Source organism: Actinia tenebrosa, unplaced genomic scaffold, assembly GCF_029948245.1.
Source record: "Actinia tenebrosa isolate PJP-AT-01 unplaced genomic scaffold, QUT_ActTen_1.0 PGA_scaffold1__47_contigs__length_23844297, whole genome shotgun sequence".
In the NCBI taxonomy this organism is placed as follows: domain Eukaryota; kingdom Metazoa; phylum Cnidaria; class Anthozoa; order Actiniaria; family Actiniidae; genus Actinia; species Actinia tenebrosa.
Genome location: NW_028292578.1, coordinates 21,438,022 through 21,456,896, shown reverse-complemented (window position 1 = coordinate 21,456,896; position 18,875 = coordinate 21,438,022). Strand labels below are relative to the sequence as shown.

The 18,875-nt window shown below is 34.3% G+C and overlaps 2 protein-coding genes across 3 annotated transcripts; one reads left to right on the top strand and one right to left on the bottom strand.

The window, feature by feature from the left end:
- The first annotated feature begins 227 nt into the window (after positions 1 to 227).
- On the top strand, positions 228 to 10,885 carry LOC116304115 (uncharacterized). 2 transcript variants are annotated; one of them, XR_016120261.1, is made up of 18 exons: positions 228 to 366; positions 476 to 596; positions 1,509 to 1,621; positions 2,040 to 2,073; positions 2,595 to 2,671; positions 3,249 to 3,302; positions 3,894 to 3,934; positions 4,008 to 4,071; positions 4,580 to 4,636; positions 5,131 to 5,182; positions 5,451 to 5,485; positions 5,562 to 5,633; positions 6,684 to 6,954; positions 7,172 to 7,251; positions 7,334 to 7,417; positions 7,842 to 7,910; positions 8,504 to 10,299; positions 10,390 to 10,885. XR_016120261.1 is itself a non-coding variant. In XM_089033073.1 (17 exons), the coding sequence occupies exons 1-17, from the start codon at positions 274 to 276 to the stop codon at positions 8,519 to 8,521; spliced, it is 1,335 nt and encodes a 444-aa protein (XP_088889199.1). In that variant the 5' UTR covers positions 228 to 273; the 3' UTR covers positions 8,522 to 10,885. The 2 variants fall into 2 exon arrangements, 1 of the variants encoding a protein (XP_088889199.1); XM_089033073.1 differs by having other exon boundaries at positions 8,504 to 10,885.
- Positions 10,886 to 13,479: 2,594 nt separating this feature from the next.
- On the bottom strand, positions 13,480 to 16,465 carry LOC148910085 (putative E3 ubiquitin-protein ligase RNF144A-B). Its single transcript, XM_089032505.1, is given in 9 exon segments — positions 13,480 to 13,574; positions 13,577 to 13,589; positions 13,814 to 13,903; positions 14,141 to 14,227; positions 14,229 to 14,293; positions 14,342 to 14,468; positions 15,100 to 15,200; positions 16,364 to 16,398; positions 16,455 to 16,465. Coding segments are annotated over 9 exon segments (624 nt in total).
- Positions 16,466 to 18,875: the final 2,410 nt, after the last annotated feature.

Here is an 18,875-nt window from a genome sequence, read left to right as displayed (position 1 = left end):
GGGCAGGGGGCTATAGCGCCCAAACTTTTGCAAATGTTCACCAAATTTTCAAGTCTTAGCCCCTACCCCTATTTATAGTTTTATGCATACGACTCTGGTATATTTTATAAGAAGGAAAGTATTTTGCCCCTATACTCCCCTTCACGGCCTGTTCCAATAAATGCCCTGGCTTCCTACAGAAGAGCTTTTTACTAGAAGTTTTAGTAAGCAAGTGGTCAGCGGAATGCACCATATCGAGGCTGTTCAATTTGATTTCCCGCGCAAAAGCACCTCATGTCTGTGTTGCTGGAAGAAGTGATCACAATGGCGGACGACAAGAAAAACCCAAAAGAACACACAGAAAAAGACCCCGAAAACGCCACGGAGGTAGCTAAATTCCAAATGCAATCTTCTTCAACGTCCTTAGATGATTTAAAGCTAAGAAATTTGTCTTTCATTAGTGAAATGCCGTTGTTTTGTTTGATTCTTTTGGCAGAGCGATGAAAAGGTCAACGACGCTGAGGTAAAAGGCGCCAAGAAGAAAGTCGCTGGTAAAGCAAAAGAAAAGAAAGAAGAAGAAGGCGATGATGAATCCTCAGAGGACGAAGAACTATTTGGTGAGTTTAAAAAGTGTGTTTTTTAAAGATAAATCATCTAGTTTAAGATTCTTTGATGATGCATTTGACAGTTTTACTTGACAATCTTACGAATCCTTAACGAGTGTCCCTTTGCTTTGCAATCCGTTTTATTTATTCGTTTTATCTTGGATTATGATATTGGATCTATATGTTTAGTTAACTTCACACTATTGATATGTTTCAGAACTCATTCTCGGCTTTCTTGTCTTTGTTTCGGATCATTTATTCGACTGTTTTTTTTCAAAAATTATATATACTTGATCGAACATTAATCGACCAGACGTCAACACCAGACTGCTCGTAATCAGTATACCAATCGAGTTATTATAAGAAACTATCTTAGATAGCGGTATTAGAAGAAGTACTCTCCCCAGGTTGTTTGATCTAGTGCTTAATATTAAATATAAAGCGGTTTTTTGTCTGCATATTTTTAAAATTCATTCAAAGTCTGGTACACAAAAGTATTACCACAGGTAACCCAACACGATAGAAATCCTTTTCTAAAGCAGAAGTCAGATTAAAATGTGTCGAATATTTTTGAATAAAGAAACAAAATCAATGCTCCATTAAAAAAGAATACGCTAATATAATAGCATTGAAAAATCTCGAAGTTCCAGTCTGGCCTAATTTTATTCTTATTTACTTATATATTTATAATCAACCAGACATCTGAGATTTAATAAATTCTACAAATCAAAAACATCACATAGAGTGCTTTTTAGGTCTCTACTTTTCTCCTTTATACTCCTTATTTTTCAACTCCATTTTGTAACTGTTTTTGGAAGCCCTAAAATTAGTTTGGTTTCCTTTTAGTTTTTAGGTTGGGTCTCGGTGTTAAAGAGTATGTAAATGAAACAACAATTGACTATTTGAGTAATTTATTTTTTGAAGGTTTATATGACAAACCATTGGTGATGGAAGGAAAGAGACAGCGAAAAAGGACAGATTTTCTTGTGAAAGACCAAGCTGAAATCAAGAAAGAGCCACAACCTCTTGTATTCAATGTAGGTTGCTTGTTTTTTCACAGGAAAAAAAAACAGATTCCCAAATTGGGAAATGTTGGGAATTTCCTTGAATTCCCAATTCGAACACCAATGTTGGGATTTATTGTTGGGAATTTCCTTCTAAAATCCAATAGAAAAACAAAATTCCCAGCAAACTAACTTTGGGAATCAGTGCCATGTTCCCAATTTCGTTCTTTCTGGGAATTGGATGGGAATTTGTTGGGAATTCAAGGAAAATCCCAAAAAATTCCCAATTTGGGAATCTGTTTTTTTCCTGTGTTTATCGGTACAAATCCTTGTTGTATATTGTCATTAGGATCAAGGTTTGAATTTGTAAACAAGGATTTATTATTTTGTCCTGGCATAATGTAAAAAGATCTGTTTAATTAAAACTGACAACATATTTTACCTTTTATAGGGAAAAGGAGAGACACTAGGATCAATGGAAGTTGGTAAGTTGCATTATTAAGCTAAGTTTGGCACATATATTACATATATTATATATACATATATTCGTATTGAATTTCTTTCCATTTGGCCATTTCAAGCGGCGAGGTAAATATCACCATATTCACTGAGCATGAGGGGAATAATAATTATAACCAATTATTGGTTTAGTATAATTTTAGACTAGAATATCAGAGAACAGTCGAAATTCTGGATGAAAAAACGTTTTAGTATTACTCTCAATGTGGAAAACTTTGGAAAACCTTGTAATCACTGCTCCAGCTGTGATTATCATCTCAGAATCACTGGTCGCTTGACCAGTCACAGCTCGAGAAACTATATTCAAGTCTAAAATTATGCTAAAAAAAATTATCAACCTGTAGACACTGTCCTGGTTTCAGATTTTTGTCTTGTGTACTGTTATTACGTTTAATCATATAATTTTATAATTGATCAAATTACCTCAAGTCTTCAAAAAAATTTATTTGTTAACATATTATAATCAAATATTTTTTGTTCCAAACAGTTAACCATGAATTATCAAGATGCACAGGACAAGAGCTTAAGCCTTTACATAAGCTTCTTTTTGGGCGCGATGGAAGAGTGAGTTTTATAGTGCAATTTGCAAAAGTATGCCCACATTTAATGTATTTGCATACTTCTGTGCACTGGTTCTGTACATTAAACTGACACATTTTGATACGAAGATGGCTGATTTTACCAAATAAGTCACACAAAATAATGCTTGTTTGACAGGAAAAAGCGAAAAGCCAGTGCATAGAAGTATGTGAATACATTGAACATGGTGAATTATTTTGTGCTTTGTGCTGTAAGGGCCTTTATATCACCTTTTTGTTTTCTTTATCTTTAAGATTTTTTAGGTATCAATATGGTTTCATTCCTCTCCCCTTAGTTACTGTTGCTATGCCCTACAAACTCACAATTTTCTCCAATCAAGAATCAGTAACTAAAACTAAATTGTTTCTGTCGTATAAAATTGCAATACCAAAAGCATTTTCTTAATTCATAATTAGAATACTCAGCGAAAACTGCTATGATATTGATTGGTTTGCTATTGTCTGAGTCAGCTGTAAAGTATGGATTTGTGCTTCAAATTTGCTATTTAATCAATAAATAATCCAGTTTTTCTAATGATATTTTTTTGAATTGCGCTCCACAGTCAACAGAAATCAAGAAAAATATTAGAGCTTTCAATGGATTTAATTTTGAAGAGGTATGTTATATTTATGAAGATCTGTGAAGCTAATTAACATAGTTTAAAATAAAGTTCACAAATATGCCAAACATGTTGATATGACTCCACAGAGGTAAACAAAGAGGTTAAGCTGACTTCAGGAATCTGCCAAATTGGTGCATTCTTCTTTCTTGCCATAAATCCCTTCTAAATTAATTCAAAAAGGACTCCATAATTTGAAGAGCAGGTTGATTTTACAGTAAATGCATGAGGGAAGATCTTAGGACCAGAGATACATAATAAAGGTTTTATTGTATAGATATTGATGAAATACCAGGTTTTCTCTAGTGTCAAAAACTTGATATCTTTCTCCAGTGGAAGATACCATATCTTTCACACGTGAAGATATCGCTGTTGACATAGTAACATATTTTTCAACCAACTTTAATAAAGAATTGTTAAGCTTTTGTTTTATTTAAGTTTCATCGACATCTATATAATAAACAACATTACATGGGCGCATGGAGATAAGAATTTTATCTTCTCGTGTTCAATTTAGATATCTCACGAGTGAGTGCAGCGATGTAATTTCCTCTATATTATGATACTAACTTTTTTAAATTTCTGCAGGGAACTAAAGAGTATGAAAATAAGAAATTTATGGTCGAAAGGTAAGACTTTTTATAAATGAATAGAACAAAGTTTTTTTCAGTTGTTTACTCATTCCATGTTCTATTTTCTTAGGTTCACAAATGAAGGATTGAAGAGACTCTTAGCAATCTTGGATCTTGAAAAGAAAGGCACCAGGGTAAGTAATAAAAGTTCTTTGTAGAGATGGAAATTGGTGGAATAGTTGTTTAGCACGACCCCTGTGGTTTCTTGCAGCCACAGGTAGCCCAAAATGTACTTATATTTCTCAAATTTTATCTTCAATAACTTAAGGATTACATCATTATAATATTCACAATTTCGAACATTGAGGTTATTTTGTTTTGGTTTGCTAATAGAGCTTTGGCAAATTAACAGGGACCTTGAGGATTGTGGACAGCAAAGCCAAAATGAAATAGTTTGTGTGTTTGTGTGTGCCATCACCCTCTGCCTTGCCATTCTCCCTAGTGACCTAAAAAGCACCAATCTAACATTTTTACAAGAACAGAAGCACCATAGAACACAGTACCAAAGTAAAAACTGTTAAATAAAACATGCTTACATAGTGGTTTCGGTGTTGCTGTAATCAATACTTAAATTCTATAATATTGACTAGTGATACCAATATGGACATGACTTTATATTAAGAGTATAAATTATCTTTATAGGAAGACTTGAAAGAGCGTGTTTTTACATTTTTGATGAAGCCCAAGGGATCAGGAAGGGTAAGTGTGACAAAACGGATGATAGTTTATTTTATTATTCAATTCAATTTATTAGGTAGTTGATATTAGGTAAAAAATAAAACAGCTTTTACCATGCCTGGTACATTAATATAGCAAAAGTGTGACGTAAGCCCAAAGAGAAGCATGGAAAGGCTAAGTACTATAAAGCATAGTTCTCAGCCAATTAGATCACACATGCTATCTAAGCTATAAAATAATTGTCCAGATACTGAGTGTGGTCACTGCCAGACTTTTTTTACATCCTCAAAATTAATGTCCTTTAATGTGTCTCCAATGCAGGATGAGTTAGTGTCATTTTATGTTGTCCTTCAAGCAACATGGCACATAACATGACGCCCTAACTATTAGTATATATTATATATTATTAATTATATATCATTTATTTTAAGACCCCAAGTGTTGACACCGAGTTAACTTATCAAAACTGCAGATTTCAGTGCAGTAAATGAACACAATTTTTTGATTTTTAACAGACTGTGAAATCTGCCAAAAAGAAAGCAAAAAAATCAAAGCCAAAAAGTAAAGGTTTGTATTTTATAATTATTATTTATTGCAACAGTGCAAGTTTTTTTACTGCATACGACTTTTTCAACTATTATTGTTGTTTAAAAATCTTTTAATTGATGTTTTTAATCCCTTCCTTATTTTGTTGTTTGTTTTCTTTTTTATCTGTTTTCTTCATTTCTTTACCCATTCTTTATTTATTATTATTTTGTTTCATTCTTATGAATTAGAATGCATGCTTTTGTCTCTTATTGTCTTCTTGTAATAAAAGAAGTGTTGTTTTAAACAGGAAAAGGTGAAAAGAGAAAGAGAACATCAGCTAAGGTAACATCATTTCAGTAGTAAATATGATTATTTTTTATTAACCACTTGAGTAAAGAACCTCAAAATGTGTTTTCAGGTACAAAAATCTTCAGAACAAGTAAAGGATGATGATGAAGATGAAGATGAAGAAGAGAGTGAGGAGGAAGAGGTATTAACCAATGCATTTCAGATTTTGAGGCCAGTTGGTCTCTCGACTGGGTCAACTTATGCTTTACAAGCCTTAACTAACTGTATAATACTATATATATTGTTCAACCATCACTCCATGTAAGAGGCTCTTCTATGAGGTTTACTCCACATGCACTACTATAACATTTATTTTTACTGCACCCAACACTCAACCAACATGTTGATATTCAAAGAGGGAGGATGACTTAAGAAAAAAAACCATGTCCTTTTCTGTAAACAGAATGCATAGCATTGTGGTCTAGATTTGGTAGAAACAGCCCATATAAGGCATGATGAGTAAAAGATGTTCATACCCATGGTAGACCACAATGCACCATTTTCGCTATACCAGAAAATGTCTATGGCAAGTGATAGAACAACACATAAAACAAACTAGACCCAAACATGCAGTGCGATTGAGAATTGAATGTACGACCCCAGGCATGAACTACACAGCCGTGAAAGTCAGCACCATAGCAGCATATACCACCTAATAGATATATATCTACAAGCAGATGCATTATACCTCTCATGAAACAAATTAATTTATAACCAGGGCTTAAAATAAGAGCTGATCAGTCACCAGTCATGATCACAGGCTAGATTAGTTTTAGTTTAGTCATACCTCATTTCTGGCTTAACATTACTGGTCAAAATACATACATCAGGAGTTCCTTGCTACTGCTCTAAGTGCATACTCAAGGGGTCAAAACATTTGTTTATGGGTTGTAAAAATTGCTATATTTTGGTATATTAGATTTGGGATTAGCTTAACGCTATTTGCTCTTGGATATTTTAATAAAAATTGTGCTTGACAAGAAAAATGCAATTAGCATATAGCAATTTTTACAACCCATGGTACCACTTTTTGACCCCATGAGCATGAGCTTAAAGCAGTGGCGTGGAACTCTTAAAACATGTATGACCAGCAAGGAAAATATTTGACCAGACAAGATCCAGGTCTGACAGGATATTGTCCTATTCCTGGCCATTATTTAAAGCCCTGATAACTGGTTTCCTTCCCTTCTAGCCTAAAAAGAAAAAGACCAAAACTGAAAGCAAAGAGACTACAAAATCAAAGGGAAGCCCCAAGAAAGTATCATCTCCTACTAAAACTATGAAAGAAACAAAAAAATCTCCGAAGAAGGAAAAACCAAAATCTGAAAAGAAAGAAAGTGCAAAGAAGGAAACAAAGGATAAAAAGAAAGAAGCTAAGAAAGACACCAAGAAAACAAAGAGTAAACCAGTGACAGTCAAAATAACAGCAGGGAAAAGGAGCCCAAAGAAATCACCCAAGAAAGGTAATCTATATTTTAACATCCTAAAACCCTTCACAGTCCAATAGACATCTTTACCTTGGTTCAGACTACATGTCATTCTCTTGAGATTAAGATTCTTTGTTTGAGTTGCATGTGTCTGCCAGGGTTCGTGCTACTCCTTAATCTCCTTGAAAACTCCTTGAATCTAATCTATTGTGGCTGCCACATTATAAAGGTCAATATATTCTTTCCCTTTTAGTCGAGAAGCCAGTTGATGATGATGAATCATCCTCAGATGATGAACCATTAGCAAAGAAGATCAAGAAACAGCCGCCTACTGTAAGTACCTAAAGCAATGAGTATAAGTAATATTATTTGTTTAATAAATAAATTGAATATGTTACACTGTTTTTGATGATAGAATGAAGAATTAGCTAGTGCTGTAAAGGATATCCTAAAAGATGCTGACCTTGATGAGGTTACAGTGAAGTCCATAAGCAAACAAGTAAGTAGAGTAAAGTAAAGAAGCTTTTATATGTGTGCCTTGAAGAAACCATGTAATTTTTCTAGAATTTTGAGTGGTGATTTTTTTCTAACACATTGTGATTGGTCTGGCAGTGCCATGACCTTGTTCATGCCATGTTCTGGGTATTTGATTGGATGGAGAGTAATTTTTTTGCATCTGGCATATGCCTTACCATGTCATATCTGTATTATTACCATGCGTTTTTCAGTCATAGAAACTGCTATAGTGAATATTTCATTTCAGTAGGAAATGGTATCTGTCCCCTGTCTATTCCCTCGTAAACAAAGTTATGATCAGGCATGATCACTTGGCAACTTTGACAAATTACATGTATATACTTTTCACAGCAATGGAATCACATTATTGGAATCTAAGATTTTTTTATGTTTTAATACTGTTTCAGGTTTTTTCGAAGTTTCCAGAATTTGATTTGAGTGATAGGAAAGGTTTTATCAAAGAAACTGTATATTCGGTAAGAACATAAAGTATTCCTTTGCAGCATATGTGTTAACTGCAACATATATTTTTGCTTCCATAGAGTACATTAGCCATATATCGGTGAAACAAAACCAAAGATATACTATTTTATAGCAGTTATTTTTTTAGAAAATAGTGGTTATTACTGGAGCAGAATATTGGCCAACAAAAGTCAATTCCTTTGTTTTGTTTAAGCCAGAGTGAATTCTTAGTGTAATTGCTACATAGCCATTAATATTGTTCCACAGATATAAGCTGTGCACTCTACCATTGCATTCCCTTTTACTTCAAGACAACCCCAGGCTTGTCAATAAACTAGTTGACAAAGAGGGGAAGGGCCTTCTCTCACCAAGGGTGCATCCAGGGGGGGGGGGGGGGGGGGCAAAGGGGGGCTGAAGACCCCCTTCAGCAGGAAAAAAAAACAAAAGACAAAACTAAAGAATTAGATGCTTTTTTATTGTTTTTCGTTGTGTTGATGGAAGAAACTAGCCCCCCCCCCCCCCCCCTAAAATTTTGGCTTTTTGAGAAATTTGGTTTTTTTTACTTAGCTATTTATTTATTTTTTCCCATTTTTATTATTATTTTTAGATCATATCAGGTGAATAACAATCCACATATTCGTACTCCATATACATAACTACTGTTATGGCATCGTAGGACACATTCCAAAATTGTTTCTATCCGGAAGACATTTCTTTCAGCGAATCCCTTTCAGTCCTAAAGCTTACTCGATCTGAGAGATACGTCATACTTCACTCTTTTAGCTACATTAAGAAAGTTTTCATGACAGGAGTTTTTAGAAATTATATAACTTATGGTATGACAGGACAAAGTATTTAGAATGTATCTTTCCCGGAGTCAGTTGTGTCATTTTAAAATTGATTTCATTCTTAATCGCATAATTCATTCACACAATAGACCCATTTAGCTTGGGTGTCACAGGGCTTAAAATAATAACCATTCATTGAACATTGTCTGCCAGAATTTGAACTTGTCTGGTCAAATCTTTTCTTGTCAGTTATTTTGACCAGTAATGTTTGGCCAGAAACAAAGTATCACCACGCTAAAAGTATCTGGTTGGTTATCATGAACAGCCGTTATTCTTAGCCCTGGTATTATGGTGTCTCATTTCAGACCATCTGTCATCCATAGAGTATAATTTCTTAATTTAACAGTTTAACATGAGAAGACACATGAATATGGATACAACTTTACCAAATCATCTTATTCTCAAAAGAACAACGCATAGGAAACGCATAGGAAATGAAATAGGAAATAGTTATGCCTGAGCTTCCAAGAAAGAAGCAAGAATTGACATAACAAAGTTGTCGTATTTGGTGATTGCTTTATATTGCACAAATTTTGAATAGTAGATCATGGTGAATGAATGAAAGCAGTTTTTAAATTACACACCAAAACAAACTGATTCTTGGTAGGACTACTTAAAGTGCATATGACACGAAAAAAATTTAATGTTAAAAATGTGTATTTTATTGTCATTAATAAGAATAACACAGTTAAATTTGTTTCAAAAACGTATTTCTCTAGAAATTCAAGAAAATTTAGCACAAGTTGTGACGTCATTTTGTTTACAAGTCTCCAGATTTAGTTGCAAATACACGAAATATGTTTGAATGTGGAATCTTAATTTCAGGTAGTACACTTTTCAGTTTCCCAACATTGGAAGAGTACTACGTAAGCTATCAAATGAAATTAAATAAAATATGCCCTTTGTTGTTATTTTATACGAATTACAATTTATATTTTGTGCATTACTACTGAATCTAGAGTACATGTCAACAAAATGACGTCACAAATTGATATTAATTTTCTCACTTATCTCAAGAAATAAGCTTTTGAAACAAATTTCATTACGATATATTTATTATTACTAACAAACTATACATTTTAAACGATGAAATGTTTTCATGTCATATACACTTTAAACTTAGAACAATCTTCAATATCATACAAGTTTTAGCCAGAAAATTTTAGTTTTTGCAGGACTCAGTTTTTTAAAAGTTTTATTCCCTCAAGTACAGTGCTATTAGTTAGTAAAATAAGTTGTAATTGACAATATAATGTAACAAACTGGCCATGGATGTTGCATGTTCTGGTAATGATTACTCTTATTTGTGGTTTGTTTCATACATGCTTTTCCAAAGGTTTGTTTATGACTCTCATTCATTAAATTATATTGTATTAGTATCATCCATTAATATGGCAATATTGTAGTCAGAACTTGTGATACAGGTGCAACACAAGAAATTTTCCCCACTTAAATCTGTGAGTTAACTGTGCCCTGACTTAAAATCAGCCATCCAGAGGTCAGGGTTTAATCTGCGAGTTAACTGTGCCCTGACTTAAATCAGCCCAGAGGTCAGGTTTAATCTGTGAGTTAGTTCAGCCCAGAGGTCAGGTTTAATCTGTGAGTTAGATGTGCCCTGACTTTTATCAGCCCAGAGGTCTCTCAGGTTTGATCTGTGAGTTAGCCATGCCCCCGAGGTTGTTCAGAGTTTGATGTGTGAGTTAGCAGTGCCCTAACTTTTATTCAGCCAAGAGGTTGTTTTAGGGTTTGATCTGTGAGTTAGCTTAGCCGTGAATTTGATCAGCCTAGAGGTTGTTCAGCCTAAAGGTGGTTCAGGGTTCGATCTGTGAGGTAGCTGTCTGACTTATAGGCCCAGAGGTTGTTTCAGAGAATTGATAAAATTTAAAGATTTGGTTGCTTCACAAGTTTCAGAATGAAAGCATGAGACACTGCTCTTTGCAGCTTGCACTGAACTGCAGAACGAACCCTGAATAAGTGGAGGCTACCATGCTGCTTGTGTGACTTTCCTTCAGCAATAACAGACATGTTTTTAGCATCCACATAAAGCCAGAAATTTAGGAGAAAAAATATTAATTGTTCAAATTAGGAAATTGGTGATAGGGAAAAAATAAACTGGTTTGCTTATAGTAAAAAAAAACCTGGTTGCAAGTTTGCTTATTACTGTTTTAAACCCCATGAATCAAAATAATCCATCCAGTATAAATATTGAAGCAGGAAGTGGCAAAAATGAAAAAGAAAAACTGAATTTTTTGAAAACATTTCTTTTCCATTTTCTACCCCTTTTATACTGAAAAGCAATAATTCTGTACAGCTATATTGAACTTATGTGTAGTTCCAAAAACTATCCATACCCCCTCACGGAGAAATTTTTGTAAGACACCCCCTAACTCCCAGAAATTTCAATTTTCTTCCAATACAAACTCTGTAATTTTTAATCTTTCTCCGAACCTCCTACTCTTCAGAAATTCCAAATTCCTCTGTTGTGTGGTTATGGATGATTTCTGGAACAATACACAATAGTATAAAAAATTTTCCAACTTACCAGTACCCTAATTTAGTTTGGACAGAGCATTGCTGTAGTTTTTGATATTCTGCAAACTCGGAAATTTCAACAGCTTGTGAATTTTTTTTTTACTGCAGCCAGTCGAGAACATAAAAGGTACCGACTGATCATTTTTGATTGAACGGTATGGAAAAACCAAATTTCAGCGTGCAGGTCCAACTACCGAGTTCACAGAATATGGAAGACTGCAGAAATTCCTATTCATTCCCATTCATTTAAGTAGACTTCATCTACATAAATTAATAGGAATCTGTAGCTACTGGGTCGCTTGTGGCATCCCTGCTCATTCTAAGAATATCTTAAATTTTCTTTTGATTCTTCAACAAATTGCAGAAATCCTTATTGCATTACCTGAGAGGCATTGCAGTATGTTATCAAAATGATTGATTTAGGGTAGGGCTATTTGTCATGTCGTAAATTAATGTCTGCATCTTCTTCAGGGGGAATTAGGGGAGCAGTGCAGGAGGCGTACATGACCCAGCCCCCTTCCTAAAACTAAAAATTCTGGATCCAACCCTGTTCTTTTTCATTGGCTTATCGCATGTTTTTTTAGAAGTTTTAATATTTATTTTCTAGACTTCCTTTACTAAGTAAAATTTAATTTTCAACTAAGATTCTTTGCATAACATTTACAAATTTCAATTCATTGCTACAACACAACACATTCAAGTTACAACACTTTGGTGTTAATAATTCTGCATATCAGTATACAGGTCATTCTTCATTATTACAGCACAAATCCTAAATGTGTGACAAGTTCTTGTATTTGCATACACTGATATTTCTATTAAACAAACCCCTTATGAAGCAGACACCCTTCATTAAACAGACAGCTAGTTGCATAATCCCTAAACTTAAATTAAGCAAACGCCAGGCAAGTTCCCAAGGGTGTCTTCTTCTGAGGTAGTAAAAATCTTCAAGTGCATTTATTTAAAGATGTTAAAAAACTCAATAATTCATGAAGGAAACACAATAGAAGTCATGACCATGAAGGTGATTTTATATCTGATATAGATTCGTCTTCATTTGCATAAACTTTAACTTGGATTTTCTCTATCAAACTTGGTTCATTTCGTAAAGAATTCGGTACAGTATGAGAACATACATCAGGAGTTTTTTAAGCCGTTCAATAAACTCGCAGATCGTGTTTTATCGGGTCTAAAACCACTCGGCTACGCCTCGTGTTTTATACCCGATAAAACACTCCTGCTCGTTTATTATACAGTACTTAAGGGGGTGCGTAATTTAATCTGGAAGGATGTCACAAGAAGTTCATTGATATATATTTTCAGTGAAGTGGGATATTTTTTATCACTATAGTTAACATCTTCTAGTAAAGGTAGTTTGCTAAGAAGTGGCCAATAGATCTTCATTGAACAAAAATGTCATTCAAGGAATGATATTCTTGCCACATATCCTGGTGATAAAATGATTAAATCTATCCATTGGATGTGAATCTATCTGTTTTATAACAAATTACTTGAGCGTAAAAGTATGTAAATACATTAACAATTTGGGATTTTTGCTGTAATCACAACAATTAACTTGTATTATACAAAAAGTGAGCAATAATTTACAAAAATATATCCTTAGCATTGGATACTTATGCACCTAACAATATAATAATTATATGTAAGTGTATGCTACATAAATTTCATAAATTCACAATAATAATTACATAAGCTCAAGGGTCGTAGCTTAAGTCAATTGAAATCCTTTAGGATTTCTATCTGGATAGAAATTTGTAAGTGCTCTTAATCCCCTTTCTTCCAGAGTTAGGGAATTTAACATGGATACCATTGAATTTTGTGTGAGATTTTGCAGGAGTGGAGAAAAAACCCTGAAAGGAAGGGAGAGGTGTTAGGTTTTGCCGAAGGAAGGAAGTGGAGGAAGCCCTTGAAGGAAGGGAGAAACCCAACAACCCTCGGATAAACATGCGATGCCAAGTTAAGCTTAGGTCTCTATGGCCACCCTTGATTCCCATATTGAAATGATTCACTCCATGGGGTGGGAATTTTACATTTTTAATGGTTCCAGGGAAGGAAAATGACTTTGAAATGTCAAATTCCCTCGGGTACACTCACCCGGCCACCACCTCATCTCTAGAACTCAAGATTAGCAGGTGCATTATTTTACTACAAACATTGGGAGTTGGTCTATAAAGAACTAGGTTCACCTTCTGCGGAATAAGCACTTGGACACCAGGAAGCATGGAGAAATGATGAGAAGAAATGGTGAGGCTACGAGGATCATCGCTCCAAAAAGATGAAACCAGCAATAACCTGAAGAATAAGGTAGGATCCATTTAATGCCATATTAAAAATATTGAAGTTGCATTCAGATGTAAAAATGATAGTCACAAAAATGGTACTGTTGTACTTCTATAAACACCAAGTCTGGGAACGGAACCCTGGGTGGCATCGACAAGAGGTGAATACTCTCACTGCCATCCCACCCATTCTTCCCTATATCTCAGTTTATTATTAATTAATCCTATTTATCATACCTGTGTTCTGTGTAAAAACAAGGTTGCTCGAGAATGTCCCAACTTATTTCTGCAAGGACCTTTGTCATAGTGTCTGAGTAGAATATCACTCTGGATTATGAGAAAAAGTAAATATCAAATTAATTTGTTCATTTTAAATTAGGGCATTTGGCACAAGTTGAGCCAATATAATGGCAGGTGGATTTCCACTCCATTCTTTTTGTGACTGTGTTAAGAGGTAAGTGGGCTTGTTATGCTTGTTATTGCTACATTTGTATCCCCTTACAAGCAAAAATAAGAACATCTTTGAAACAAACTGGCACGTCTAGCCACATCCACAGTACTTACATCTAATGACTTTCTGCAGTGCCAACAGAACATATGTTTACAGTTACCACACATCATTTGTGCACAACCAGCATCTCTTTGAATCAAGGACTTGAACGATTGGACACTCCTTGATGTCATTTGTCCCTCCTTCCTTCAGTATGTCGATGAAACCTGCAAATCATATTTCATTCGTAAACATTGGACTTGGCCTCTAAAAACAAGTGTTCAGTAATCAAAATCCATACCTTAATCCAGATGTTGTATCTGTTGAATTTTTTAGGTATTCTTTGCAAGTCCTCCCAGAATGCCAAGGCTCTTTGCATTCAAAGCAAAAGGTAAAGCCACACTAATCAAACCAGGAAAAAAGTGGATCAAAAAAAAGTGCTGTATACTTTTAGTGTTGAATTGAATTCACAGGGATGGTTTGTAGTCTATTTAAATGGTGTGCTATGGTGATTTGGGTGTGAGGAGGTGAGCATTTTCCAGAAATTGAGTTAGAGAAAAAGTTAAGAATTGACAATAAAAGTAATAAATGGGAAGGAAGAAAATGGAGATAACATCGAACTAACGATAAATCCAGCCAGCTGAATTATGAAACCTCTCTTATCAAGGAATGAGAATCAATGGCAGTGTAGCAGTATAGTGCCCTTGCCTCTAACCCTGGGGTATCGGATTTGATCCATGGACTTTTCGTCATATGCAAGTAGAATTTGTTACTAGGTATTCTCTTTTTGGATGGTTTTTTATTGGAGTACTTCTGTTTTCCTTCGTCACACAATTCAACCCAACCCAACCAAACATGCTAAATTCTAATTAATTGAACGTGTGAGTTAACTATGCCTTTTGACACATTTTAGGGTTTGATAAAATTGAAGTTCTGTTCTTAGATCTAAATTAGTAACCATCATGAACCCCTTTCTCATAGGATTTCTCTGGGATGTTTTTCTTTTTCCATAATAGTTATGATAAATACTCACATCTTGGCAATAAGTTTGTTGTGCCATGCCAGGAATTCCATCACAGACACCCTCACATCCAGGAATAGGGCAGAATGTCTTGCTTTTGTCAACTGCTACTTCTAACAAGAAAAATAATCGACATACAATAATCAACAATAGATTTAACAATTAGATTTCCAGTACTCCAATTGGGCTCATGTTTTGCCAAAGACTCATGTACGTACAGCCAGATTTGATTTAAATGGTCAAATGGGGGAACAAAATCAAAAATTTTGTACTAAGATCGTGTTAGCTAGAGATTAAGTGACAAGCTAAGAATTAAATGAATACAATATTGGGTTTCCTGTAATTTGATCATTAATATAAATAGTAATTATTATACAGCTTCTCATTAATCCCATATAGGTAACTGCCCAATTATTTTCTTAAATTGACAGGTCTTGTCGATATGGGATTAATTAATTAGGCAGCTATATAATTAATAGGTAATGAGGTTTCATGCTCCCCAATCAGAGAAATAATTAGACTCGAAAAATTCCTCTGACTGCCAATTGGACTCGGGCTACGACCTCATCCAATTTTTGCAAGTCCTCAGAATTTTCCTCAACCAATATTTCTTAATTGGACAGCATGGAGTCCTATTACATATACTAATTGATTAACAGTTCCTGTCTCTTGTATATATTGACATAATGCATGAACAGACAACAAAACCATTAAAGCAGCACTTCCTTGTATAATCATAGTTTTTATGAAGTGTCACAATCTATTTATACATATTCAATGAGTTCCTTTTATGAAATCCAATCTATATATAACCTATGCTAGTGCCAAAAATACAAAATGCAATCACGTAAATTGCATCCTTATCATCAACTTCCTCAAATTCATTGAGACAAATTTGATTTTCCTCTTTTGAAGTATTCATAACCAGGAAAGAAAGCCCTAGCACAACCCGTATGTGTAGGGGGTACACTTCCTCCCAAGCCATGAATAGTTATATATATAATATGATTAAGACTTAATTTAATAATACATTTCCTATCATAGCAAGGAAATATTAATCTGCACAATTAGCATTGCCTTGATCATGACCTGCTTTAACACAACTTGCAAACACGTCATGTCTGAATTTTTTTTTGAGTTATAAAGAGAATTTCGGAAGTGTGTATCATTAGCTATGATGCTATTCTGAAATTCCTGTGTAGGTGTGTTAGGGGGTGTGGCAGACATAAATATCCCTCATGAAGAAGTTAAAAAATGTTGCATATCGAGTAGGTACCTTTTCTCTTTCTCAACCTTTCATAACTGGTCAAACTTGGGAATCATCAAGGATCTTTGAAATCTGTTACCAAAACATAAACACACAATACATTAGAGCCATGTTGTTTTTATACTGTCAGTAGAGTAGATTGACTCGTGAGTTCTGAAGGTTACAAATACTCCAGTTTTTATTTTCCAGGTCTCGTTTGTGTGTTTATAATATTCAGCTCTTAACCAAAACCCCGTAGCATTTAATCAACTAGTTTGTTCCATAGTGCATACATTCCTACTATCCAATGACCTTAATAAACAAAAGACACATTTGTACACATGAAGGTTCGACTGAGCAAAGGCGAACCGAAATGGTAGTATTGTAACAATAAAGCTTTATTTATTTTAACGTAGTGCCTACATTGCTCTTAGGGCTATCTGCAAAACTGAAACACAGCCCATACATACCGAATTCATTTCCTGGCAAGGTGACGTTATCCATAAAGGTGCAAAATTTTCGCAGTGTTCTTGAAATATCATTACATAACTGTTTGTTTCCTAATTTACTTTTCAGTTGTTTTGCAATTCTACTTGTTGTTAAGCTAGCTGCTATCCAGGATATTAACTGCAATCAGAGATAATACCTATGGCTTCTAACAGTTAATCAGAATCACATTTTTTAGGATTAACCGCACTTAAAAAACGAATTATATTCTTGCGTACCTCAAGCTTGTGATTCTCCTTGTTGGCAGGCACCGTCCATCTGGAACAGAGTATCTCAGGACATTACCTTCTGATATAGAATGTTCTAAGTAATTTTTAAGACAAAGCTGGGAAAAATGATAGTACCAAAACCAAATTAAACATCATCCAAAAACGATTATAATTATGTGAAACACTCCAACTGACCTATTCTAGCTGCACTAGCTACCATCAAGCGACAGCTGTCATGATAAGCAAAACAGCTGCACTGAGGCCCCAAATTTTCTTTCGCATATGATTTATGTACAGTAAAACAAATCATCAGGTGAGACCCAAATGAATGTGTCTTCTTCTTAATAATGATTTGATTGGAGTTGAGGTTAGGTTTCATGTAAGGAGACAAACTAGTGGAATAACCAGAAAAACCAATGAAATCAAAGAGAGGCAGGGCCTATTAGGCTTGACCTGCATGTGAATTATCAATGGTAGTCCATGATCAAACTGAGACCCCTAGGGTGGGGGCCGTGGCGAAATGCATCACTACTCCTTGCAACGGCAGAACAGCAAATTAATGACATAAATAATGACTTATTACTTTAACCTCTTCACAAAAAATGCCTTCACATTTTCAGTTGAAGTCCTTTGTGCATGGATAATTGGACCAGACATATTTTAGAGGAATATCTTTTGGAGTACTGCTTTGGTCCTTGTTTGGTTTTCCCCCAAGGATTCTGTGTGAATAGAAGACCAGTCAATGGTCACAGGATCAACTTGGTGAAATCCACTAGTGTTTGAGAGTGTTTCCTGTGGACATTGAAAATTTAGAAAATAGCTACTTCCCAAATTTCACAAGTGAATCATATTAATATCCTCAAAATCAGATTAGACTTGAATAAAATACAGCATTTTCACACAGTCCCTAGAGAGTTAACTGACTAGAGATGAAGCTATATGACAAAGTCATTTTTTAAAGGAACAACTATTTTGACATAATGTCAAAAGCTCTACCCAGTAAATGTATGAAATTCACCAAGGGTCTAGGGTCTATAACCTGCAGCATTAATAACACACCATTTGTGAATTATTCAGAAAAATCTATTGTATTCTAATTGTTCTATTATTGTATAGGTTGTATCATTTCATTGTATTTCTATAAATACATTACATCAACCTGCTTGTCTATGTAGGTTTTCCCAATGAAAACTCCCTGTTGTAATGGAGGTATGAAAGTCGAGGGGGTCCTGGCCAAAGTTAGGCTATAAGCCTATCTGAATTACCCAATCCTCAAATAAAACCTGGATTTTATCATTAAAATATTTCTTACTATAATTTATGTATTTTCCTTTAGCATTATGCTTATGAAAGGTAAAAAAATCCTCTAACTAGCTAAATCCAGTAAGTATTCATTAAAATTTTAATAGAAACTAGACAGACATTTGACTACACAAGATCTTAGGAAACTGTCTGCAAATCCAATTGTTGTTTATCAAATGAGACAAGACATAACGACTACCAGTTGGCTATTAGCCTATTTTCCTATCTAATGGGAAAAACATATATATTTATTTCTATCTTTTCCCAATTTTTTCAGTTACGAACAACACCTCTACATTTCCTTTTTTCAAATGTAGAAAAATTAAGAACATGCCAGTATAAAATTTGTTAAAAAAAAAAATTATGTTTTATTAAGACTTGGGGTATTAATATTCTTAATTTAGAAACACCTATGATATTAATTAACCCAACCACTTTACCTCAAAAGATTAGATTGAAAGAGAATTTAATTAATCAACTTTTCAACACATGAAAAACAAAACATTACAACTTATGAAGGAAGT